This window comes from Cervus elaphus, chromosome 16 (assembly GCF_910594005.1).
Source record: "Cervus elaphus chromosome 16, mCerEla1.1, whole genome shotgun sequence".
Lineage (NCBI taxonomy): Eukaryota > Metazoa > Chordata > Mammalia > Artiodactyla > Cervidae > Cervus > Cervus elaphus.
Window position 1 is genome coordinate 32,881,020 of NC_057830.1, and position 27,398 is coordinate 32,908,417.

Consider the following 27,398-nt stretch of genomic DNA (forward strand, 5'->3'; position numbering starts at 1 on the left):
GAATCTATAGATTGCTTTGGGTAGTATACTCATTTTCACAATATTGATTCTTCCAATCCATGAACACGGTATATTTCTCCATCTATTTGTGTCCTCTTTGATGTCTTTCATCAGTGTTTTATAGTTTTCTATGTATAGGTCTTTTGTTTCTTTAGGTAGATATACTCCTAAGTGTTTTATTCTTTTTGTTGCAATGATGAATGGTATTGTTTCCTTAATTTCTCTTTCTGTTTTCTCATTGTTAGTGTATAGGGATGCAAGGGATTTCTGTGTGTTAATTTTCTGCTGAGCCACTAGAAAAGCCCAAATTTAACTACAGCAAACTAAAAAAGATTTTGCAAAGCAAAGGATATGATCAGCAAAATGAAAAGTTTCCCTTTGAATGGATAAATATTTGCAAACTCTGTATCTGATAAGGGGTTAATATCTAAAGTATACAAAGAACTCATGTAACTCAATGTAAAAAAGAACCATTTAAAAAATGGGCAGAGGATCTAAACAAACATTTTCCAAAGAAGAACTATAGATGTCCAATGGGCACATGAAAAGTGGTTCAACATCACTAATCAACAGGGTTAAATCAAAACCACAATGAGATAACACCTCATATTATTCAGAACAGCTACTACCAAAAAGACAACAAATGATAAAAGTTGGCAAAGAATGGAGAAAGGGGAACTCTCATGCACTGTTGGTGGAAATTGAAATTGGTTCAGCCATCACAGAAAAGAGTGTGGAGATTCCTTGGAATTTTTTTAAAAAAGAACTATCATATAATCCAGCAATTTCACTTCTGAGTAATTAATCCAAAGAAAACAAAAACACTAATCAGAAAACATATCTGCACTCTTATGTTCATTTCAGCATTGTTTTTACAATAGCCAACCTAAGTGTTCATCAGTGGATGAAGATGAAGAGGTGCTATATACATACAGTGGAATACTAGCCATATAAAAGAATGAAATCTTGCCATTTGTGACATCATGGATGGACTTAGTCTCATGCTAAGTGAAATAAATCAGACAAACACAAATACTGTATAATTTCACTTATAGGTGGAATCTAAAAACCAAAGCAAATTAAACAAACACAAAAAAACAGATATACGAAACAATCAGATAGTGGCCAGAGGGGAGTGGGGTAGGAGAGGAAAGAAATAGGTGAGGGAAATTAAGAGGTACAAATTTCCAGTTGCAAAATACTGATAGGTTTGAAATGTACAAAAAGGACAGTGTAGGCAATACAGTCAATAATTATGTAATATCTCTGTATGGTAACATAACTAAGGCTGAGCATGGTGATCATTTGAAATGTATAGAATATTGAATCACTATGTTGTATATCTGAAACTAATAGAGTATTGTAGGCTCTTTATACCTGAAAAACACACAAAAAAAGTAAACTTATAGAAAAAGAGATCAGATTTGTGGTTACCAGGTGCTGGGGATGGGTGGAAGGAGTGTGGAAGGAGAGTGAATAAAGCAGTCAAAAGGTACAGGCTTGCAGTTAGAAGTAACTACTAGAGATATAATTTACAACACAAGGAAACACTGTTTCCATTTCTTTAATTTTGTACCTATATGAGATGATGGATTTTCACTAAACTTACTGTTAAAATCATTTCATGATGTATTTAAATCAAATTGTGCTGTACACCTTAAACTTATACAGTACTGTCTGCCAATCATATCTCAATAAAACTGAGGAAAAATATAACAACTACAAACACAGGGGGAGAAAAGAAAATATTCAAACTACCATGTGAAAAATAGTACCCATATGGCATTATTTCCTGTTCCCCAGAAACACTCATTTCATCTCTTTTAACTTCCTTTTGGGTATTGATCTCTGTATCACTAAATATTGTGCTTATATTGCTGCTTCTTGGTTTTTCTGTTTTAACATTATCTACTGGCCTCTCACCATGGAAGATGAGAACTAGGCTCATGCTCATACAAAAAGACAGCTCTCCTACATGCCCATACCACATTCACACCACTCTATGTTCATATCTTGCCAAATGCTATGAAGTTTTGTTGTCTCAATGTAAACATGAAGTTTACTATAACTATATAAACCTTACTGACATCTGAAGCACTGTATTAGTTATATTTTATCAAATTTAAGACTGCATTAAATATAGGATGCAGTACTGTGATAAGAACCACTAAGAAAGGGCAAAAATGATGTCAATTCAACTATGATGTAATGCCTTCTCACCACTTACATCTGCATTTAGTGATCAGACTTATTGGGTAACCCATCTGTTTTAAACCTTTCTTTCCTGTATCCTGTCTTTTTTTTTTAATCTGCTCTATTTATGGGGAAATTTCCTCAGATTTACCTTGCAAGCTTTCTCTTGATATTTTCATTTCTGTCATACTTATAGTTTCCAAGGCTTGTTGTTGTTGTTCCTGAATGGTCTGCTATTATTTAACACTCTTGTGTTTATTTCATGGAAGCAAGAAGAGATTCTAATCCCTAGTATCTATGAGACATTAATGATAATTTCTTGTGAATTTTTCTTCTGTCTAAATCAACTTTGTTTCTCACAACTTTTTCTTTCTTTGGATGTTTTGTATCTGCCTTTAATAAAAGCTTTTCTCAAACAGTTTGTGATCTTTGGCTATTCTTTAAACTTTAAGAATGGGGCACTAGAATCATTACATATTAACTGCCAGTATCATTGTAGAGTTTCACTATTATCGGCCTCTTTAATGGATACCACCTGGAATCAGTATCCTTAAATCCTTCTCCGGATGGTATTGGTCAGATTATGCAGATAATGCTCTTCCAATGTCCTGTTCAGAAGAGGAAGAAAAGTAGAAATACAGGTTTCTCTGGCTTCCCTGGTAGTTCTACTGATAAAGAATCCACCTGCAATGAAGGAGATCCCAGCTTGATTCCTGGGACAGGAAGATCCCCTGGAGAAGGGATAGGCTACCCAAAACTCCAGTATTCTTGGGCTTTCCTGGTGGCTCAGGCAGTAAATAATCTGCCCAAAGTGCAGAAAACCTGTGTTCGATCCCTGGGTTGGGAAGATCCCCTGGAGAAGGAGATGGCAATACACTCCAGTATACTTGCCTGTAGAATCCTCATGGATAGAGGAACCTGGGTTTGCAAAGAGTCAGACATGACTGAACGACTAAGCACTGGCTATTTGAAAACAGAACTTTCCTATGAAACCTTTTGAAAGCCGAAATGACATAAAGCAAAGAAGCAGTAACCTTAGCACAGAATAAATCAAGATAAAGCATAAATTCTCACAGACACATCTCAAAGCTATAGTGACTTGATGAGATGCTGAGTGTAGTTCCCAGGAAGGAGTTTGGTGGTGCTACTCCCACTGCTCAGGGTACCCGCTGCCTCTTAACAGCTCCATGCAAAACAAATGCTGAATGCCACTTTTGCTCTTCACCTTGCTTTGTACAAGCAAAAATCCTCTTCAGATTTCTTTTAGAAAAGCAAAGTGGTGTAAAGCAAACAGCTGTATGTAAACCCATCATTCTATGACTCTCTCAGCCTCAACTCCACTTGGAGTTCCTCATGATCTTTGTTATATCCTCTTTAGAAAATAAACTTCTAGTCCATATACACCTTGGATGTATGGGGCAAAAATCTTTCAACCACTCTCCTGTATTCAGTGTTACACTGAACTCTTCACTTTCTGAGCCTGGTAGAAGTTCTGCCCTATAAACCAAGCTCTCCTCTTGGCTTTCCCCATTGCTAACTTGGTAACCAGTATTTTCAGCATTCACTCAGTTACTAGTCATCCATCTACTTCCCAGTTTGCAACTGCAAAACCACAAAGGTTTGCTGACTTCTCTCCCATTTTCTTATATTTACAGATTAATCTGCTGAGTCCGGAAAAACCCCAGAGCCAGGGCTTGCCATGGTGCTTGTTCTTGAGGTCTGAGCTCCTCACTAGCTGGCTCCATCAACAGACACCTTTCCTGGCACCTCAAACATAAACCAGTGGTGTAAACCTCTTACCTTTTACAAATGTATCTAACAGTGTGGAAATTTCAAGCACAAAAGAGGTTAAAATAAAGATTCTCAGCAGAGAATGCTACACCATAACCTTAATTTCCCCTGTAAAATCTACTATGTTTTTTTTTTCCTTCAAGTTGAAATTTCCATGATTTACAATTCTAAAAATGTTTGCTTAATTACAGTACTAGCAATAATGTTTATTGTGCATTCACTGTACTAGGAAGTCTTATCTAGTACTTTATATTTTTGTTTAATTTAATTATTACAACCAAACTTGAAGTATTTATTCTCATTCAATTAATAAAGAATGTGAGTTTTGGAAAAGTCAAATACCTCTTCCAAAGTTGCCTAAGTACCTGGGATTTGAACTCAAGACAAAGGTGTTCACCATATAACACATTATCTTCCCAGACTGCATATATCCATTTTAGCACAGACTATAAATACCAATACATATCCATAATCTGGGAATTTGGTTCATTTAAAAAATACTTATACATCTATTTGTGAAGGAAGAGTGAATCTCCTTTATTTACAGAGAAATTGTATCACCCTGTCATAGCAGTTTCCAAAGGAATCTGTGAAAAATTGGCCAAGTCTAGATCTTTTAAATGTAAAGTCTTCCACAAATGAGTAAGCATCTGACTCACGTTAATTCTACAGCATTAATATGCTGGCCAAAGACTCAATAATGGAAAAAACAATCTGTACTTGAAATATCACTTGAGGTTTAATTAGCACAATAAAAATGAATTGGGAAGCATGAATAGCCAAGGCAGGATAAACCATTTGCCAGGCACTACTTCCTGGCTTAATAAGATTTGAAATCAGCACAAGTACAGAGCAAAGCTCAGCAATGCCTCCAAGAGCCTACAGCGCTACAGTAATGGGATCCTGATTTAAGTTTCAGGGCTGTCTTCCTTTGCACTCGGAGAAACCTCACTAGAGATAAGAGATGACCAGCTGTCTGGACATACAGGCAGCTCTGAGGCCTGGAAGAGCCCAGAAAAGGAGGCAGCTCATCAATGTATTGGTTAAGGCCCTGGACAGACAGATGTCAGTGAGAACCAGACTCACTCATTAGCTGTTTATTCGTAATACTTGGTAAGCTTTCATTTCATCATCTAGAAATAGGGATACTGATGACACCTACTTTCTAGAGCTTTTAGGATGGCTAATAAGATACTATGGAAAATATTCCAGATAAAGTCTAGTGCATATAAAGCCCTTAATAAGTATTAGCTATTACTGTTACTGGAGAGGTGGCAAGAATACACTGAAAAACTATACAGAAAAGATCTTCATGACCCAGATAATCATGATGGTGTGATCACTCACCTAGAGCCAGACATCCTGGAATGTGAAGTCAAGTGGGCCTTAGGAAGCATCACTATAAACAAAGCTAGTGGAGGTGATGGAATTCCAGTTGAGCTATTTCAAATTCTGAAAGATGATGCTGTGAAAGTGCTACACTCAAAATGCCAGCAAATCTGGAAAACTCAGCAGTGGCCACAGGACTGGAAAAGGTCAATTTTCATTCCAATCCCAAAGAAAGGCAATGCCAAAGAATGTGCAAACTACCACACAATTGCACTCATCTCACACACTAGCAAAGTATTGTTCAAAATTCTTCAAGTCAGGCTTCAACAGTACATGAACCATGAACTTCCATATGTTCAAGCTGGATTTAAAAAAGGCAGAGAAACCAGAGATCAAATTGCCAACATGCACTGGATCATTGAAAAAGCAAGAGAGGTCCAGAAAAACATCTACTTCTGCTTTATTGACTATGCCAAAGCCTTTGACTGTGTGGATCACAACTAACTGGAAAATTTTGAAAGAGATGGGAATACCAGACCACCTGACCTGCCTCCTGAGAAATCTGTATGCAGGTCAAGAAGCAACAGTTAGAACTGCACATGGAACAACAGACCAGTTCCAAATATGGAAAGGAGTACGTCAAGGCTGTATAGTGTCACCCTGCTTATTTAACTCATATGCAGAGTACATCATGAGAAATGCTGGACAGGGTGAAGCACAAGCTGGAATCAAGATTGCCGGGAGAAATATTGATAAACTCAGATACGCAGATGACACCACCGTTATGGCAGAAACTTAAGAAGAACTAAAGAGTCTCTTGACGAAAGTGAAAGAGGAGAAAGAGCTGGTTTAAAACTAAACATTCAGAAAACTCAGATCATGGCATCTGGTCCCATCACTTCATAGCAAATAGATGGGGAAACAGTGAAAACAGTGAGAGACTTTACCATTTTGGACTCCAAAATCACTACAGATGGTGACTGCAGCCATGAAATTAAAAGACCGTTGCTCCTTGGAAGAAAAGTTATGACTAACCTAGACATCTTATTAAAAAACAGAGACATTACTTTGTCAACAAAGGTCTGTCTAGTCAAAGCTATGGTTTTTCAGTAGTCATGTATGAATGTGAGAGTTGGACTATAACGAAAGCTGAGCATCAAAGAATTGATGCTTTTGAACTGTGCTGTTGGAGAAGACTCTTGAGAGTCCCTTGGACTGCAAAGAGATCCAACCAGTCAATCCTAAAGGAGATCAGTCCTGAATATTCATTGGAAGGACTGATGCTGAAACTGAAACTCCAATACTTTGGCCACCTGATGCAAAGAACTGACTCATTTGAAAAGGCCCTGATGCTGGGAAAGATTGAAGACAGGAGGAGAAAGTGATGACAGAGGATGAGATGGTTGGATGGACACGAGTTTGAGAAAACTCCAGGAGTTGGTGATGGACAGGGAGGCCTGGCGTGCTGCAGTCCATGGTGTCGCAAAGAGTCGGACTCGACCGAGCGCCTGAACTGAACTGATTTACTGTTATTGGGCTTCCCCAATGGCTCAGTGGACAAAGAACCTGTCTGTAATGTGGAAGATATAGATGTGGGTTTGACCCCTGGGTCAGGAAGATCCCTAGGAGGAGAAGATGGCAACCCACCCCAGTATTCTCCAGAAAAATCCCATAGACAGAGGAGCCTGGGCTATAGTCCAAAGAGTCACAGAGTCAGACAGGACTGAGTGACTAAGCAAGCAAGCAAGCAAGATTACTGTTATTACCAACATTAATATGAATATTTAGCTTTAATTGGTACATCTGGATTTAAAGATGTGTATATTTTACATTTTGTCAGATTTCTTCAAATAAAAATAACAAAGCCATAGCATAATATCACAAAGAAATGAAATGTACTCAAACAATCATGGGGGCTATAAGATCAACGGAAGTTAAATGGTTCTTTTAAAGCAGGATTTCTTAGCTTTTAATATACTAATGCACATAGTGAACATCAGAGTTATAGAATTTTCTATAGTTCTTTCTTTCTTTAATCTTGGATTATTTTTTCATACACAGAGCATCTCAAGGACTTAAAAGCTGCACAGAATGTAGGGTGGGAAAAGTTTGGTGGACTAGATGTTGACTCAAGTTCCTGTCAGGGTCAAGAATAAATAATTGTACAAGCAAAAATCCAAGACCCACGTCTAAACCCTTGCCGCTCAAAGTATAGTGTATGGAACAAGATATTTGTTAGAATGTAGACTCTCAGACCCCAACTCATACCTGCTGGAAAAGAAGCAGTTTGGTGGGGGGAGGGGAGGTGGTGGTGCTGCATTGCATGGCAGGCAGGATTTAAGTTTCCTGACCAGGGATTGGACCCATGCCCCCTGCAATGGATGCATGGAGTCCTCACCCCTGGACCACCAGGGAAGTTCCAAGAAGCAATTTTTTTAACAAGAACTGCTGGTGATTCACATGCACATTAAAGCAGCTTGGGAAGCACAGATCTAAAGAAAGTCAGCCTTTTCACTGGATAGCTGATGATTTTCTGCTGAGGTCTGCTAGCTGGTATGTCCTTTCAGCCACATCCAGGTCAACAACCATTGACACTGCTTCATATACTGGTGCACACTTCTTGAAAGTTGATGATATTGACTAGATCACTAATTCAAAGTATGTGTGTTTTCAATTCCTAATAATTGAGGAAAACTAACTTCTACACTTTTTGAAATATCAACTCAACATTGCAATAAATGAGATGGGTCAAGTTTGGGTTTTAATTTCAATATCCATCTGCAGGTCTGGATTATGTTCTTTTCCACCTCATTTTAGTGAGCCTTAGCTCTGTTCATTTCTTATTAGATCATCACTCCATGGGTATAAAAATATTCAAGTAAATTATGATTTTTGCCTGCTTTCTGTCTTCTCTCCACTCACTTTCTATCTTCTTGGCATATCTTCCTATTTTTGTGTCCCCTAAGCATATATATTTCACTGCCAGGAATGAAGCCAAAATGAGCCTGACCTATTTAGAAGTGGCTGCTTTACACCTGGTTGCAAAAATGACAGAAAATTAGCAAAGTGACTTTCCAAGCTCAAATGAGAAGCTGTGCTTCTAGGCTTCTGTGAGCTGTCATGACAGTGACAGCAACCACAAAACTTCTAAAAACAAAAATCTGAACAGCTGCTGACAGCTTAGAAAAAACAGCTTTATTTGCCTTCTAAGAAGATAAAGAAAAGCAACGGTCCACTGTGTGGCTGGCTGTATTTTAGAGGATAAAAACCAGTCTCTAATAAAAGGAAGCAAAGCAGTAAACTAGACTTTGTAAATGTTTTTCAGAAAAAAAATATCAACCCAGCTAAGATGCCAGGGAAATAAAGTTGTTTACCAATCTAAATTATACATGGAGTATTAATATAGCATTTCATCTTCTGTGAATGCTAACAATGCTGAATTACTATCAGTCTGTTTTCCTGGTTTAAAACAAACAAAAGGAGTATATACATATATGCTAAAGAAATATGCATACTATAAATTATAGTAGAAACAAAAGTAAACAAAAAATAAATCATTAACATCAGTTTACCTCAAGGAAACAGGCCTCTCTTCCTGGACACCTGTGACCCAACCTTTCACAACATAGATAGTATTTTGTTGATGTATCATAAGGAGGTTCTACACTAAAAGTCCAAAGGTTGGTAAAGTGGAAAATTGAAATTGTCATTACAAATAATGAAAAAATCAAAGGCAAACCTAATTTCAATCCATGGGACCATTAAGGGTGTCTTATATGATAACTACACAGACAGTCAACCCTCAACTGGAATTATCAGCTTTTATTCACTGTGGTTATTTAACATATATGCAGAGTACACCATGCAAAATACCAGGCTGGATGAAGCACAAGCTGGAATCAAGATTGCCAGGAGAAATATCAATACCCTCAGATATGCAGATGACACCACCCTTATGGCATAAAGTGAAGAGGAACTAAAAAGCCTCTTGATGAAGGTGAAAGAGGAAAGTGAAAAAGCTGGCTGAAAACTCAACATGCAAAAAATGAAGATCATGGCATCTGGTCCATCACTTCACGGCAAATAGGTGGGGGAAAAAAGGAAACGGTGACAGACTTTACTTTCTTGGGCTCAAAAATCACTGCAGACGGTGACTGCAGCCATGAAATTACAAGATGCTTGCTCCTTGGAAGAAAAGCTATGACCAACCTAGACAGCATATTAAAAAGTAGAGATATTACATTGCCTACAAAGGCCTATATAGTCAAAGCTATGGTTTTTCCAGTAGTTATGTATGGATGTGAAAGATGGACCAGTAAGAAGGCTGAGCACCAAAGAATTGATGCTTTTGAACTGTGGTGTTGGAGAAGACTCTTGAGAGTCCCTTGGACTGCAGGGAGATCAAACCAGTCAATCCTAAAGGAAACCACTCCTGAATATTCATTGGAAGAACTGATGCTGAAGCTGGAGCTCCAATACTTTGGTCACCTGATGCAAAGAGCCTACTCATTAGAAAAGACCCTGATGCTGGGAAAGATTGAAGGCAGGAGGAGAAGGGGATGACAGAGGATGAGATGGTTGGATGGCCTCACAGACTCAATGGACATGAGTTTAAGCAAGCTCCAGGAGTTGGTGATGGACAGGGAAACCTAGCATACTACAGTCCATGGGGCCACAAAGTGTCAGACACGACTGAGGAAGTGAACAACAATTCACTGTGGGGCCAGCATGTTCTATGGTAACTAGTTACCAGTAAAATAGGTTGAGGGCTTTGACCCAAAAGAATACTGCCTTTTAAATACATCTGTTGCCTGCTCAGAACCAAGCATTTCATCCACTACTAACACCTCCTGAAGACACTCTCTTCCAGAGATTTAAATCATAATTACAGTACAAAAAAAAAAAATTACAATATAAAGCATGCTGTTTTTTAATAATTCCATCCAGCCAGGGGAAAAGACAGAAAGGTTTGTACTGCAAAACTAATTACTGAAGATCAACCAAATGTACAGGAACTAAGTACAAGAATTTAGAATATATAGTGTTATAAATAATGTCATTGAAAAACACTAAAAAAAGTAGCCAGAACACTTCTATGTGGAGTAATAAATCAGCACAGTCTGGAATAAGAACCATTCTTCACTAGCACTTGTGTGATTCAGTTTCTGTCTTCAGAACTACTGCTCATAATACCCCCTTTCTTCTGATTAATGTGGAAATTTTGCATGAATATGTTTTGTTGCCTTGTAATTAATAGTTTTCCTAAGGTTAAAAGGGACTTGGTGGAGAAACAGACCACAACATGTTTCACAGCATGAATAAATTTACAGTAATTCACGGCAGGAGGGGCTGTTAGAAAAATATTGTGAGACATTTCAACTGTGCTGTGAATGGGAACGAGAACTGTGCAGTTCAACTTCCCAGCCTTGCCTACTGAGCTCACTCAATCACTAAGGGCAGAGGAGAAAGAAGAAAGGATATTCTTCCAAAATGCAAAAATGACAAAACACTTCAATGGGAACTGCAAAGTGCTAAAATATGGAATAACTTGACTGGAAAAATATAAATGTTTAAGTCATCTCTAATTAACTGACATATCTGGAACATTATATCCAAAATCTAGTCCAATCTGATCATTAATATAATGCAGTTCATGCATTTATTAATTGATCAATTCAGCAAACACTAATCAAGTGACTGTTATGTTCAAGGGATACATCAGGCACCATGGAGGATGTGTTTTTGCTTATTAAATGGAGCGAATTTGGGGACTTACCTGGTGGTCCAGTGGTTGAGAGTGTGCCTGCCAAGGCAGGGACACAGGTCCCATCCCTGGTCCAGGAACTAAGATCCCATATGCTGCAGGGCAACTAGGCCCATTATCTGCTGAGCTGGAGCTCTAGGGCCCATGAACCACAGCTACTGAAGCCCCTGCACCCAAAGCTTGTGCTTTGCAACAAGAGAAGTCACCACAGTGAGAAGCCCACGAGCTGCAACGCAGAGGAGCCCTCGATGGCAACAACTACAGAAAAAGCCCTCACGCAGCAACAAGGACCCAGCACAACCAAAAATAAATTAACCAATAATTTTTAAAACGTAGAGAATCTGTTTATCATATAACGCTTACACAGTTCAGTTCAGTTCAGTCACTCAGTTGTGTCCGACTCTTTGCGACCCCATGAACCGCAGCACGCCAGGCCTCCCTGTCCATCACCAACTCCCTGATCTTGCCCAAACTCATGTCCATTGAGTCAGTGATGCCATCCAACCATCTCATCCTCTGTTATCCCCTTCTCCTCCTGCCCTCAATCTTTCCCAGCATCAGGGTCTTTTCAAATGAGTCAGTTCTTCTCATCAGGTGGCCAAAGTATTGGAGTTTCAGCTTCAACATCAGTCCTTCCAATGAACACCCAGGACTGATCTCCTTTAGGATGGGCTGGTTGATCTCATTGCAGTCCAAGGGACTCTCAAGAGTCTTCTCCAACATCACAGTTCAGAAGCATCAATTCTTTGGCACTCAGCTTTCTTTATAGTCCAACTCTCACATCTATACATGACCACTGGAAAAACCATAGCCTTGACTAGATGGACCTTTGTTGACAAAGTAATGTCTCTGTTTTTTAATACGCTGTCTAAGTTGGTCATAACTTTCCTTCCAGGGAGTAAGCATCTTTTAATTTCAAGGCTGCAGTCACCATCTGCAGTGATTTTGGAGCCCCCAAAAATAAAGTCAGCCACTGTTTCCACTGTTTTCCCATCTATTTCCCATGAAGTGATGGGACCGGATGCCATGATCTTAGCTTTCTGAATGTTGAGCTGTAAGCCAACTTTTCCATTCTCCTCAATGCTTGCACAACACAATACTAAAAGGGGAAGTTTTTAAAGAAAGCCCACCTTATAAAGAAATAAAATCCCAATAGCTCTTTTTTATTGAAATTAAAATATTACCAGTTGCAAACCAAATGCAATAGCCATAGTTACTGGCAAATTGTTGGGTTTACAGTGATGAACTACATAAGCTCATACTTCTATGAGTTACTCTTAGAGTTAGCTAACAAGTTTCATCAAAAAAGAAAAAAAAGTGGCAATAAGATAAACTCCATCAATCTGTGACTTAAACACAATAGATATATAGATATGTTTTAAAAGTTTGCTGAGGGTGAGACCTAAAAGAAAAGCCAACTGACCATTAATCCATGTTTTAAAGAAGACTTGAGGATATTATCCAACTTATCCAACATGGAATTTCAGAGAGAGAATTTAAATCCAACAATCTATTTGATGCTCAGTCTAACTTCTCCTAAAGAACCAAAGTTGGGAAACTGTTGTTAGGAAAATTAATATGTGACTAAGCCCCAGACTAAAGCCTCTCCCTTTCATCTCAAATCTCTAGAAATTACATCGATTTTTTTTTTTAAATACACAACCACATTGGAAAATGAGAAGCCATAGTATCGTTGTATAAGAACTATGAGAAACTGCTGAACAAAAGAAAGTAGGGAAATGAAATTTAAGAAAAACAGCACAGTTCCAAATAGACACAAGAGTATGTACTGCAACGAAACAGGGAGGCTGCAGTGCTGACCTGAGACTGTAGGGCACAGTGGGGCATCTCCTCCACCAAGCCACTGGCTAAGAAAACAAGCAGGAGTGACAAGAGGAATAAGCCTTCCTCACCCCACCCTGGCCCTCCCACCTCAGGCATAGCATCCAACAATTGCTGCTGCTGCCCCCAGGTAGAAGCGATGAGTACGGGAAGTTTACAGGAGAAAATCAGTCATGCTAGGTACTGAGGATACCCGAGAGATAAGATGAAACACTGTATGGAAAAGGGTGTTTCAATCATTAAAAAAAAAAAAAAAAAAAGCATCACTAGCGATGTCAGAAATTAAAAATTGATTGGCAGAAGGAAAAATTCAGTAGCTGGAGAAATAGCTGAAGGGCAAAGTAGTGAGTAAACAGGCCCCCATTATGCAGCACAAAAGAACCGGCAGATGGAAAGTATTATAAAAAGAGTGAGAGGTAAGGAGAGAGGAGCCAGCAGTGTAAATAACCAACTAAATAAATTAGAAAATTCTTCCAGGACTGAAGATGTGAATACTCACACTGAAAAAGTACACTGAATGTCAAACAAAATAAAATTTTAAATACACACACACACGCCTAGTTACACTGTAGTAGCATTTAAGAATAACGTGGATAAGGAGAAAATCCTAGAAGATTCTAGAGAAAAAAGAAAAGCATGGGCTACCGATCAAGAAAGAAGCATCAGGCTGGCATTGGGCTTCTCATCAGCAATACTGAACACGGAGAAAATGTGGTGATATCTGCAAAAACCTGAGGAAGTTATCTTGAGTCTAGAATTTTACACTCAGTGAATTCCAATGAGAAGAAAAAATACAGGCTGATTTTCCACTGGGCAAGAACACGAAGATTTTTTTTTTTTAATTTCTCTGAAAGAAATATTAGAAGATACACTCCAGCAAAAAGAAAAACCACTCAAAGAGGAAGTAGTGGAATACAAAATTCCAGGACATACAAAGAAATAGTAAATCCTCAAAAACATCAAGTAGCAATCTAAAAATAAAATCCCACATAATAACAATCTGAGAGAAGGGAGGTGAAAGTACAGGGAAGTAAAAGTATCTTTTCTCATCTTGTTGGGTATTCTTTCTGGATACTTACAGAAAATATGTTTAAGTATGTATGATAAATATTTTGGCCTTCTATAGTTTATACATAAAGAATTTATAACTTTCAAAAATTAAGAAAAAACAATGACCAGTATCAGTGAAAGAAAAAGGAAAGAAAAGGAGTAATCTTATAGAAAAACGGGCAAGACATAAGTAGGCAATTCAATGAAGAATAATTGCAATGTCCAAAAACAGAAGATACTCAATAGCAATCAGGAAAATGCAAACTAAAAAGTAATGACATACCATTTTTTTTAGAGATACAAAAAATAAGAAGCTTGCTATAAGGTACAATTTGCTAGGGTGGCTATAAATTGGTACAATCACTTTTCAATGTACAAACCATATTAACCAAAAATGCTGTTTCCTACTCTGTACTCTAGAAAAGGCTTTGCCTCTGTATGTATGTACAAAGATTATGTATAAGGATACTTGTTGAAATACTTTTGTAATAAAATGGGAAATACCCATCAATATGGAAAATTTAGCATAATCAAGATATATTTTACCATGAATAGCACACAAGGGTTAAAAAGATATGATAGATCTATGGTTGCTGATCTGAATGCTCACAAACAAGCAAAAGACAAGTTTAATATGTAAATGTGGGAAATTATTTTTGCAAAGTTTATATTAATAGTATCTGTGCAATTATAAGGGAAAAAAAAACCTTTGGAAAGAAAGTAAAAATCAGCAGAGAAAGAACATAACACCTTAAGAACACATACAAAAAAGTCTATCAGTTCATCTTTTCTAATGTTGCTTTATGAAAAGCATTGTTGACATTGAAATTAATTGTGAATATTACCATAAAAGTAATCATTCAGTCCTAATCAATCAACCAAACACATGCCCTCTGACAGTGGATTCAAGGCCTCACTCTTATACACAGAGTTCATTGACTAATTTGTAGGAAACAAATTCAAAAACATTAAAAATTGGCAAATTGGTCAGGAAACATTAGAACCAATTCACTCCTATCCCTCCCCTACCCTAATCACAATGGTCTATCAACAACACATTAGGGTGGGTGTATTACAGGAATGTTCTCAAGACAATATGGTCAAAAGTTAAAATTTAAAAAATTGAATTGGTTTCAGGCAAGGGCAAAGCAGACGTCTATTAAGAGCCTTTTGTGAAATCAGAGCAGGAGTCAGATGCTTTCCCTTTTGCCCTCTCAGTGGCTGCTGAAACAGTGTGGCCACAATAGCCATGGGGACTTGGGAGCTAGCCAAGAGGCCAGGTGACTCAACATTCAATTTCTTGTCCCTCTAGGAGATTTCTCTTGGTGGTACAAATTTATACCAGAATAGAGAACAGTTATCAGGAAAAGATAGATATTAAAAGCTTTTTTTATTTTTTAAGTATTGGCTCATAAAGAAAGCTGAGAGAAGTTGACAAGGGACAAAGCTTTATTCCCTATTGTGAAATCAAAGGGCCCTCGGTACAACAAAAATCTGGGGAAAGAGTAACTGCTGTCTTCTAAGACTCCTTGGGGGAAGAAACAAATGTTTATCATTCCTTTATTACATTCTCATTAAAAATGAGCAGCAGCTATATTTTCCTTAAATAAAAATTGACTCCAAACAATAGACCCCTCTGAACATGAAGACTTGAAAGTTTATGGTTAATACACAGATTCCCCTCGGACAAGAACCAGGTGCTACATGACAGTCCACTGTGTCACCAGCCACTGGGCCAGAAGATCACATTTAATTGTGAACTGATTAACTGGTTGGCTGATTAAAATTTCAACAGAGGAATAATATGCATATGTGGCTACTGCAGAGGAATGTCCCAAGAGCCCTCAGCAGTAAAATCCTAACCAGAACCCTTGGATTTTCCTTTCTTGTAAACATGCTGGCACTCACAGAGCTATGATACAGTGCCCTTTTAAATTCTGGAAGTACAAATGCTGGGGAGAAAAATGGGGGACAAAACTAAAAGAGACTGCAAACCCAGACAATGGAGAAAGCAGGTTTAAGGGCACATCTGTGGCGCCCTACCAAGAAACACTGACATCTGCCAACAAGACAAGTTTAAGGGCATGTTCTGTATTGAATCGTGTGATCTCACACTGCCAGGACACATTATGCCCTGGGATCCTTCCTTGACATCAACAGTAGCCAACACTTTTGGTACCAGGGATCACTCCACAGAGTGAGGTTGTGGGGAGCGGAGGTGGGGGGGGCAGTTCTGGCAGTAATGCCAGAGTGATGGGGAGCAGTGGGGAGCAGCAGATGGAGCACTGACCACTCTCCCACTGTCCACCTCCTGCAGTGCAGTCTGGTTTCTAACTGGGCGGTCCACAGTCCCAAGGGTGGGGGACCCCTGCTCTACAGAGCCTGGGTGCCAACCAAATGTATATGGCTAGTGAAGTACCACACTCTCAGCAGACACTGTTTGGATGGACGGATGGATGGACAGAAGAATGAAGAAAGAAACAAAGGAATAAACAGTGTACATGTTTTCTGCATGCTTAAAATCATCCACTGAGCATTAATATTCTACTTGCAAAGAATGCTCAGCCAAGTTGCTCTTAGCTACTGCACACAAAAGGGGCCCAACCCAGTTGAGACATCCACAGCATATATACAGACTCTGGGTGATGATAACCTTCACAGTCTCTCTATCACACAATGGCACTTAGATAATTAATAGCAAATAGAACTCATTGATTCAAAGGTATATTACCACAATGGGGTATTTGCAGGTTTGCCAGTGAAATATTCTTGCTGTTTTCATCCAGACAGTACAAATCCTGAGTTTCTGGACTAGGTTTAGTCTCCTGAAGAGTCTTGATCCACATAATGTCACAGGAGCATGTAAATGGGTTGCCCACCAGGATCCTACATGGAACAAAAATGAAATCCAATCAGTCTTCTCTTTCTCAGTTTTAGCTATAGAAGTGTTTAACAAAGCACTAATAACATGAATGCCTTCCAGCTGGCAATCTGTGGAAGACACACCCATCTTTATAGTATAACTACTTATTATTCACTCATTAATTGAACACTGATCTTCTGCTATGTGTAAACAGCCCCATAGAGGCTAAAGGGTGCAGAGTGATGTAAGACCTTTCAGACCCATAGGGAAACAAGATAGGAACAGAAGTAACTATAATGTAGTACAGAAAACAATGTCTCATAAGATGGAGGAAAATAAGATGCCATGACAAATTTATCAGAGTTATTACACTGTTACCTTCGTAACAGTGGCTTCTTAAGGGAAGAAGCCAACATCACGTTTTCAGGAACACCAACATACTGACTTCTAACCAGGCTAGAGATTCACGTGTTACCATTTAATAAGTTCATACTTCAGTGGAGGGCAGAGCAATTTTATCTGAATTAAAAATGAGATTATGAATACAAGACAAAAGTGTGAGTGCCAGGAGGGTATACAATGACACAATCACAGTCCAGTTTTGTGCAAGAAAGTCAAATTGGAGTGAATGTGACTGACAGAACCTGGAAGGAAGCTCTCAGACATCTCTCTCTCTTTCTCTTTCTCTCTCTCTCTCACACACATACACACACACAGACAGAAAAACACACAGACACATACACACACATGCGTGCACACGTCCCAAGCTCAGGTTTCCTGAGAGCAAGGGCAACAGAGCCACAGGCTGAACTACTTAGCCCCTTGTCAGAGGGTGTTCACAGAGAAAGCCACCATTCAGCCATGCTGCCTTGGACTCCTGTGGCCTGTGATTGGTAAAGGAGGAAGTAGTCAAGAGGAAAATAAAAACCACAAGAAAAAAATCTTTAAATGCTTTTTTATAATACTCAGTGGCCTATTTAAGATGACTTCCATTTATGGAAATGAGCCTCTAAATGAGGCCATTTAAAATCATTATGTAGGCTCTGCCTGGCATTAACCACAATACTTGAGATTTCCTTGAGGACAGGACCTGGGCTTTGCAACATCATTTACTCCTGTGGTTTTCTGGTTGGATTCTAAGAATCTCAGGGAATCCCTGGAGACTTTTCCAGGAGTTTCTTTGGGGAAAATGTGGTCAAGGCATACTCATTTAATTTGTGTTGGCTTGATGGCCTCCAATTATCCCTCCAACACCAAAATAAGAGTTGACACTACTAGGTGTGGAATATGCAGTTGAAATCCACAATGTTTAAACCCCAACTAAGCTGTTTCCTGGTGTTCTGAATCCATGAAAAACTAAGAAGGAATAAAGAAGCAAAGGGATCTTCAATTATAAATACACGAGTGTTCATCCAACCATACAGCACAGGCAGACAGCTGGCTTCTTCCTCTCACACACTGAGCAGGCTTCTTTTGCAGTGATGGTTACAGCAGATTAGACTTAATCTGTTTAGGCTTCTACCTCTTCCACTGGATAGCAGAGTCCTGGAATGCACAAACCTTTCTCCTTACATCCCCATGGCCTAACATCATGTTAGTTTGATTTGTAACAGGCACACAGTTAACATTTGTTGAGTGAATTGATCAAATATGCTACAGGGAGACTATTGAGACATGTGAAAATGAAACCAGAATCCAATTTTTAACCCATCACGAAAAGTCTGTGCAGTGATGCTCAAAATTTTTATACTGAATAGCTTATTCTATTTCACATATCTTCCTTAAGTTTTGTATGCCCATCCCTAAGTTAGAAACTTAACTCAAATGGCTCAGATAGTAAAGAATCCACCTGCAAAGCAGGAGTCCCAAGATAAATCCCTCGGTTGGGAAGATCCCCTGGAGAAGGGAACAGCAACCCACTAAAGTATTCTTGCCTGGAGAATTCCAGAGAGAGAGGAGCCTGGTGGGCTACAGTCTATGGGGATGTAAAGAGGTGGACACAACTGAGCACGCATGCACAGGCTTCATTGCTAAAATAGGCCAACAGAAGCCTCAGTTCATCCTAAACTAAACTCTTGGTGGGTTAGAAAACCAGTGTTGCCACTTTCTGAATTATGTTCATTCCAAAAGAGTTGCCACCATGCAACTCTCATTATTACCTAACTCATTAACTTGGTATTGCTCTACCAGTAGCATCTTCTAATCTGCACAATTTCTTTGTGAATATGGGTGGACCCTACATCCCAGGCCACATATAGGTTAAGAAAAAGTTATTGCCTAGTATTCAAAGACCTGGTCCACCTTTGCTCACTTCTGACACACACATCCTGTGCCTTAGGGTTCTTTGTGGGGGAATGTCAACAGTTTATACTTGCTTCACAGTGACAGCACAAGAATTAAGAGGACTTCCCTGGTGGTCCAGTGGCTAAGACTCTGAGCTCCCAATGCCCAGGTTCAATCCCTCATCAGGGAACTACATCCTACATGCCGGAACTAAAAGATCCCAACTAAAAGAACTAGCAAAGCCAAATAAATAAACAAATAAGAATTCAGCACACTTGGAAATGCTGGCTATCAAAGATGAATAAATTTCAATGATTTTCCTAAAGGGGATTTAGGCATGAGGATAAATTCTGAACACAGTGACCGACCCTGTAGGAAATCTCACAAAGATAGGTGGGTAGGGAGAGTGTTGTCTCTACTCCAGTGTTCACTAAGGGCCAGTGGGCACTGTCATTTGGAGCATAAACCAACAGCGCCTGCTGGTTTTGCCCACTGGTATTAAAACTTCCTCCTTGAATGCATTTGCTCTCCATTAAGGCCTGAACAGAACAAAACCTAACCAATGCTATGAGATGTGTAGCCATATTTTTCACACAAAACCCCTGTCTTTTCCTCTCCTTTAGAAAACAAGTCCTTTATGTAAAAACAACATTTAAACTCATCATAAATGATATATTACTATTGAGATTTCTATTTTTTTACTGCTGAATCATACTCTCGTGAAGGAATAAAAAAAAGTTAGCCCACAATTAAGAAATCATTTTTCAACTCATTTTCAAATTTTGATATAAAAATAGATCTTCAGCATCACTTATTTTTAAAAATACTTAATTACACTTCCTTTTGAAATTATTTTCCCCAAATGCCATACAAAATTATTACTTACAGCTCAGACAAGTCAAGGTGACGAAAATGTTTCCTAGACAAAATCGTCAGTTTATTTCGGGTAAAATTGCTGAAAGGAATCAAAAACATTAAATGTGAATTACAAGCATACATTTCAGGAATAAAGTATTTAGAATTTTTTTCAAAACATAATTTTATTTGATCATGGTTCCTGCCTTACTTAGATCCAGTAATCTTCTTTCACCTTGAGTGATAGCTTAGTTTTTCCTGCCTCTGCTATAATTCTCACTTGAAAGTGGAGTTGGGGTGGGGAAGTTATAATTTTCATAATGTCTATTTTAAATCTCTTTTTTACCCAAAAGTTTCTTTTCCATATTCTGAGCCAAGTTATATACCTCCTAGAGATATTTGGCCTTCTGAACAATTAATAGGAGGATTAAACTAAACTAAATTTAAAGCAAAACTCATTAGATGAAAAGATACTTCAAAAATAAAGAGCATCATGAATATTCTGAAATATTAACATGACACACAAAATTTTGAATATTAACTGAATTTAACACATCCTAATCAAAAAGATAATACCTATTGATTAACTCTATGTGCTTGCTTCTAAATAACTTCCAAATAACCAAACAATTTCACAATGAGAACAATAAAAACAAAATACCAGATAAACAAATAATATCTCAGATTTTGTCCAGAACAAATAGTCTAGCAACATATCATTAGATTTGGACCATCCAGATAATGAAAACATGTCCTATTTGCAACTGAAAAATACTAACAAATTTGCTGACATGTTTCAAATATATACTAACAGTTTCATTTAATGAAACAGGAGTTTCCGTTTCCAGTGTTCAGAGCCATGAGACCTTGAGCTGGGAAATTCAAAGCACTAATACTGGCAGCTGACTCCTGTGAATTTGTTTACTGGTTGAATTTATTTTAAAAGGGTGCAATGCTTGGGCCTCTAGACATGTGTTTAAATAAGTAACATGAATGTAAAACAAATATTAGCTTTTACAAAACAGCTGAGCCTTCAACAATTTGTGATGAGCCTTTCAATGCATGATTCCAGTTAAGCAAAGTGAGCACTGGGCTGAGTCAGGTAAATATGGGAGAGCTAAGGGGGAGCAATCTTGGCCGCCCTGACGCTAGTGGGTCGTGTCCATCCCACAAAATCATGGGTCAGAGTCTCCTGGTATGTCTGGCCAGTCTCCTGCAGAGAGAAGTTAAAGATCAGGAGGAGCTAATATATGAACTAACACTAGTCAGTGGATGGATAAAGATAATGCCACTTTGGCAGCTCATAATTCAAGAAGGCACGTGGTCACTTCCAGCTTAATTCTGTATTGAGATTTCCTCTCATCCACACCAAGATGCCCTCTTTCTTCTATGCTGGCATCTTCTCTCTTCACACTGAGTGTAAAGTGCTCACCCACATGAAAAAATAATCCAGAGGAAAGTTGTCAAATGTGCCCACATAAGTCTTTTCTTTTGGAATGTGAATTACAAATGGGTTTCACTAGAGTATAATACATTGACAAGTTACTCTGTGTCTTCACCACAGCCTGTGAGGCACACATGTTTTCATCTTCATCCCAAATCCCCATTCTTCTGAAGGAAAAAAAAAAAAACACCCTTATTTTCCTCCCAAGAAGAATGAGGAGTGAGGACGCAAAGAAAGAGGACATACTCATTATCACAGTTCCAGGTCAGCTAGCAAGCCAGCACAGGGGCAGCTGCCCTGTCGAGCTGCTAGCAGCACAGCCCAAAGCCGGGAACAAGATGAGTTTTATGAACCATACTTATTACTGGGGCCAAAAGCCAAAAGGGAGGAGGAGGGGAGGAAACAAAATCAACAATCCTCTTACTGTTTGATTATAGAACGTTTGCAAAGGAGCTAATTAGCACCTCTGCAAAGCCCCTGGAAAACACAAATACTGGTTTTTCTCACAGTTTCTAAGTTCTCAGGGCCTGGGCAGGAATTAAAGGCACCTAGAAATAAACTCAGGGATCAGTCCTAGGGGGCTCTGGACAATCAGCGTGGTGTACTAAATAAGCACAGTGTAGGAGAGGAATGATGAAAGTAACAGACTGGATCCAATCTGAATGTCCCTAAAGCCCAAAGTGAAACAGATGCTCTTGTGAATATTTTTATTTTGTTGGGAAAACTGAGAGAGATAATCAGTATATCCCAGGGGTAGAGAGAAATAGCCTTTCCTACACAGATCTTTATCAGCTCCCTTACAGTCATGGTGCTGAGAGTCAACTAAGGATGCTGCTCAGGAAATCAAGAACACCAGGGCCCCGAATTCTCAGTCATAGGAAGAGGTTGAGACCCAGGTCTCGAAAGACAGACACCTGAATGAATCCCTTCCTCCCTGCCACTTCCTAAAGCCAACTGCTGAAATGAATTTCTATTTTGGCCATTAGAAGCCTCTTCTGTCATGTGACTTTCTGAAGCTTACTGACACTCTGACTTCTGTCTGAATATCAGCCTGACTTCGTGCTGTCTTACCATTTGACAATCGCCACAAATACCAATAATGTTTGTAGTTTGATCAATAATTAGATTTCCCAGTTGTTGGCTTTTAAAAAACTATATTATGTCCATCTCCTTGGTTTCTTATTTTCAAATGACACCTCTTTGGGAGACTTGAACAAATAATTGACTTTAAATAAGTAAGTAAAGCCCAGAGAATGCTATTAAAATTATTCTACCATATATCAGCCTAAAAAAAATTACAAAAGGTGGCTTTGGTTTTCATATAAATATCTTAGAACAAGGAAAGTAGGGAAAATAGAAGAGGCACAGTAGAGTCATAAATAAATCTATTTGTAAAACCATAATTAACCATAACCCACTATATAGATCATAACGTCAGGGGAAGTGATGTAGTAAAACAGCCCGTCAAATGCAGTCGTTGAGTAATTCAGATCTATAGTCAGCAGTAATGAAAATACCAGTACATAACCACCAAGGTCATTAATTACACTTAAGTGATTGCATTAGAGCATTTCACCTTTTACTTGTGTCCAACTTCTCTCTTGTTTACGTTATCAAGGCCTACGTAAAGACACCAGAATTTGTGCAGGCAAACCAACTACAGAGATGCTGCCAAAAAGCCTCTAAATGAAATGTGTTAAGAAAGTTCCTTGGAGTTTTATCACCTTTCTCCAAAAGTTCTGCATTTTAATTCTACAGACTTTATTTTCAAATTGACTTCATCATTAATGCCACCTATGAAATATAAAGCCATTGTACTAGCTTGATGAAATTAAGGTTTTTCCTAAGATCAACAAATCACCATGGAGTGTCCAGGCAATCTACTCAAAGAGAATGACTTATTTTATAGACTGGCCTGAATAACAGTCAGGGAACTGTTCTACCCAAGACAAAGAAAGAGGACAAATGTTACAAGGGATGATTCTCTCATTATATGCAAAACACATTTTATTTTCTGTATTATTACGAAAAGAACATAGCCAAGATGAGCCCTGCATCAAAATTCTGCCACTCTCCATCTGGAGACCTGATTTTATGAATACATTTATGAAATGGGAATCAGAAAGATCCTTCCTACCAACTGTTAGAAAAATCAAGTGAGATCAAGCAGGTAAGAATTCTGCAGGTAGACTGTAGACTATGAAATACATAAGGTGTTGTTGCAGAGAACCTGCAAAGCACAAGAGGTGAATGCAGGCAACAGTCCTCCCACAGAAATTCCTGTTGAAAACTTGGGGTGTGGGGGGTGACAATCAGAGCTTAAGGGTGGGTAATCCTCTGCTTCATGAAGAAACATCTTAGGAAGGCCACACCTTATTGACTAAGTGCCATGTCTAAGAGGATTTAACAGTAAACAGCCTAAGCATTCCCACTGTCTATATTTCCATTTGACGTCAGTTGACATCACCCTGACTTCAGTGGAAGCCTTTGCTATTGTTAAAATTGTCTGAACCTCTGGCAAGTTTCGTGATTGATTTTTCTCCACTTTTATCAATCACGGCAGATAGCTTTTAGAAAATGAAGGTTCAAAAGAGGACCTACCGTAGGAGAAAGTGCATGAGCAATTTTTAGTTCCCTGTGAAGGCCAAGGCCAAGTCAGTTTCTTTCAATTCCACTAGTTTGATGTCTTCCAGGGAACATGTCATGAGTCCAAGGAAAAGAATCGAGAACGCTGCACAGGACATAGTTTTCACATCAGACTCCTTTCTGTTGGCCTATTGCTCCGTCCAAGATGGAAATGGCCCAGAAATTCATGAAAGGGAATAAGTAGGCTGTTCTAAGTACCCCTCTGAAGCTATTCAGAAATCAAAGCTAATGTTTCTAAGCTATTGTCGAAGCTATACTAACTTTTAAAAAGGAGATTTCTAGCTGGGAAAGGAGGAAAATAAACAGAGGGGGAAAACACTGAATAAATTGGGTCCTGGGAAGCAAAAGAACCAAGCTTTACTTACATGTGCTGTAAGTTGCTGTTTTTCAGGAATGCTTTATGAGCCACAGACTTTAATCCAGAATCCACAATGGTCCTAAGAAAGTACACAATGGCGTGAATGTTAGAACTAATGAACACCCGTCCCTCTGACTATTACAGAGCATAAAAAAGTTCTGACATAAAGTATGCAAGTTCTGAGTACTCACAGGTTTTTCAGTCCCACATAAGCTTCAAGATCATCTTCGTTGATGATTTCTAATCTTTTCTGATTTGCAATGTAACTGCAAAAAAAAAAAAAAGTGCAAACTCAAGACTCAATGCAGGCAATCCATAAAAATTAGGTAACTTTCATCCAACCTCATCAGACTGCTCAAGGTGATCCCTCCTCACCCACCTGGCCCCACCATTTACTTTAAATACAGCAAGGGGAGGAATACCGAGTGTGATCAAGGAGAAACCATGGTGGAGCAGGTTTCATATTCAATGACAGGACCATCAGGTTTCTTATTAAATTTTTATCACTCTTTCAACTAACAAGTTCAGTTTGCCTCTCCACTCAAGGTATCCCCTGGATACAGAGGTGAAAATAACTTACAAATGCATCCACTACCTCTCAAAAGCATTTCAATCTGTGACAGCCACAGGGATGCTGGAATCACCACACAAGACAAGTCACATCTGCTCTTACCTTCCAAGAGTAGCAGTCCCTCCTTCCTTTTACCTCCGGAAACACGGAAGCAGATTCCCCTCCCCCTTTCTCTATCTTCATCCCTTCTTCCCAACCCTCTCTTTTCCTGGCCCAGGATCCACTCTTTCTGCTTTTGTCAGTAATGAAATGAAATTTTGCTTTCAGGAGCCACATTTCACAAATTCCACATTGCCCTCATGTACTCTCTGTAAAGGGGCTTCCCACATGACGCTAGTGGTAAAGAGCCTGCCTGCCAAAGCAGGAGACTTAAGAGATGTGGCTTCGATCCCTGAGTTGGGAAGATTCCCCAGGAGGAGGGCATGGGAACCCACTCCAGTATTCTTGCCTGGAGAGTCCCATGGACAAAGGAGCCTGGCAGGCTACAGTCCATAGGGTCACAAAGAGTCAGACACGACTGAAGTGACCTAGCACATATGCACGCAGGCACGCACTCATTCTCTGTAGAAACCTCTTCCCCATCTGCCAGTCCTTCAAATACAGGAGTAGACAGGGAATGCTGGTTGCAGAGAGAGCTCCATCCCCTGGCCCTGATGACTGGCTTAGAAATGTGCTCTAACCTTGACTAGACTAATGAGAAGCTTCCCTAAAATCAAAAGATGAATGCTGTGACCATGCCTTTCTCTTTCTCTGGGATCTTAGCTGAAAGATTACACAGGCTTGGGGATTCCATGAGAAATATTTCTACCACAGGGAAAGGTAATGTTCAAGAAGGAAGTCAGCACACAGGAGGAAAGAGAGCTAAGAGATAAAAAGAGGGAGAACTCTGAAAATGCCACTTAAAGCCTTTGGATCCACTTGTCTCTGAGGTTAGTTTTCACTAATGAAAGTTTGATCTGAAATTTCTGTCACTTGCAACGAGTAAAATCACTGGTAATATAAACACAAAGCTATCAAACCTATTACCATGGAATTACCCTGTGCTGAAGTTATCTCAGCATCTGTCTATTCACTTTTCTTAGATCATGACCTCTTTCTGAAGATAGCTGGATCCTGTTTTATAATTCTTAACATGTACCATGGGGCTTCCCTTGTAGCTCAGTCAGTAAAGAATCTGCCTGCAACGCAGGAGACCCAGGTTCAATTCCTGGGTTGGGAAGATCCCCTGGAGAAGGAAATGGCAACCCACTCCAGTATTCTTGCCTGGAGAATCCTATGGACAGAGAAGCCTGGCAGGCTACAGTCCATGGGGTCGCAAGAGTTGGACACGACTTAGCAATTAAACCACCGCCACAACATGCACCATAGCATCTAACAAAGCACCATGTGCAAAGTAGGTCTTAAAGGATGAAGGATGGACAAATGGATGGATGGATAGAAGAATGAATGGGCAATATCTGGAGCTCCATAGACAATGCAGGAAGTTGTATTAGAATGGATTTTTCTTTCTTTTCCAAAACATTTAAGGTATATAACATCCCAATTAAGACACTGAAAACAAATATGTAACCCTACTGTTAACAACATTAATTAAATGAGAAAAATAATAGCCAATGAGGGAAAAGATATAGCATCTATAGGTCCCTTCTGCTCAATCCAAAAAAGGAAAAAAGATATCAAAATACATGGTAACTATTGGGACACCCATTTTTAGAAGATAAATGTTAGAAATAAAATAAAACACTTATTCTGAGAAAACAAACTTTAGAAATAAAATAAAAACGTTCTGAGAGAACCAAATCACACAAAAGAGAAATAATTTTAAAAGGACCCACATAAATTTGTCTCCTGTTACATAAGAAAGCAACATCAGGCAACGTCCAAGAAAGGGGAGCATCTTCTACTCAAAGGGCTTGGCTCTCCCCAATACCCGGGGCCTGGAACATAACAGACTTGCAGGAAGGATTCACTCCCTTTGCTTCTACTTCACACAGAAAGAAACATTTTCAGACTCCGCCATGATTACCAAACAACAAATTTTAACATTATGAGTTTTTATGAGATATTTCAAAATTACCACACTTTAGATATTTTTTTCCCCCAAGATTTTCAATCCACTAACATTTTCCAGTAAAAACCATAGTAACCTCCCTGTTCTAAGTCACTTCCCAATAAAAAACCACATTCCAGAGAGCCCTACATTTTAATACTTTTTTCATGCACTTGGCAGAAGAAAAGGACAAACAACGTAGGCAAGGTTTCCTTCAGGGTCACAACCAGGATTCCAGAGAACTTGTTCCCTCCTCACAGCTGAGCTAACACGGTGGCTGTCACTGTTCTTAAATCCTCAGATTCTTCAGCTCTCTCTGCCTGCCTCGTCACCGATAGCATCAGGGCTTGACACTCAGG

The 27,398-nt window shown here is 39.0% G+C and overlaps 1 protein-coding gene across 8 annotated transcripts in view; it reads right to left on the reverse strand.

Annotated features, from left to right (window-relative positions):
* NTRK2 (neurotrophic receptor tyrosine kinase 2) overlaps window positions 1–27,398 on the reverse strand; it is a 388,291-nt gene that overhangs the window by 326,058 nt on the left and 34,835 nt on the right. For all 8 annotated transcript variants that reach the window (XM_043927526.1, XM_043927530.1, XM_043927527.1 and 5 more), the window contains exons 4-7: window positions 24,610–24,684; window positions 24,426–24,497; window positions 20,002–20,070; window positions 16,701–16,855 (exon numbers count right to left, since the gene is read on the reverse strand). In XM_043927526.1, the coding sequence (XP_043783461.1) occupies window positions 16,701–16,855; window positions 20,002–20,070; window positions 24,426–24,497; window positions 24,610–24,684 (371 nt within the window). The remainder of the gene's footprint in view (window positions 1–16,700; window positions 16,856–20,001; window positions 20,071–24,425; window positions 24,498–24,609; window positions 24,685–27,398) is intronic.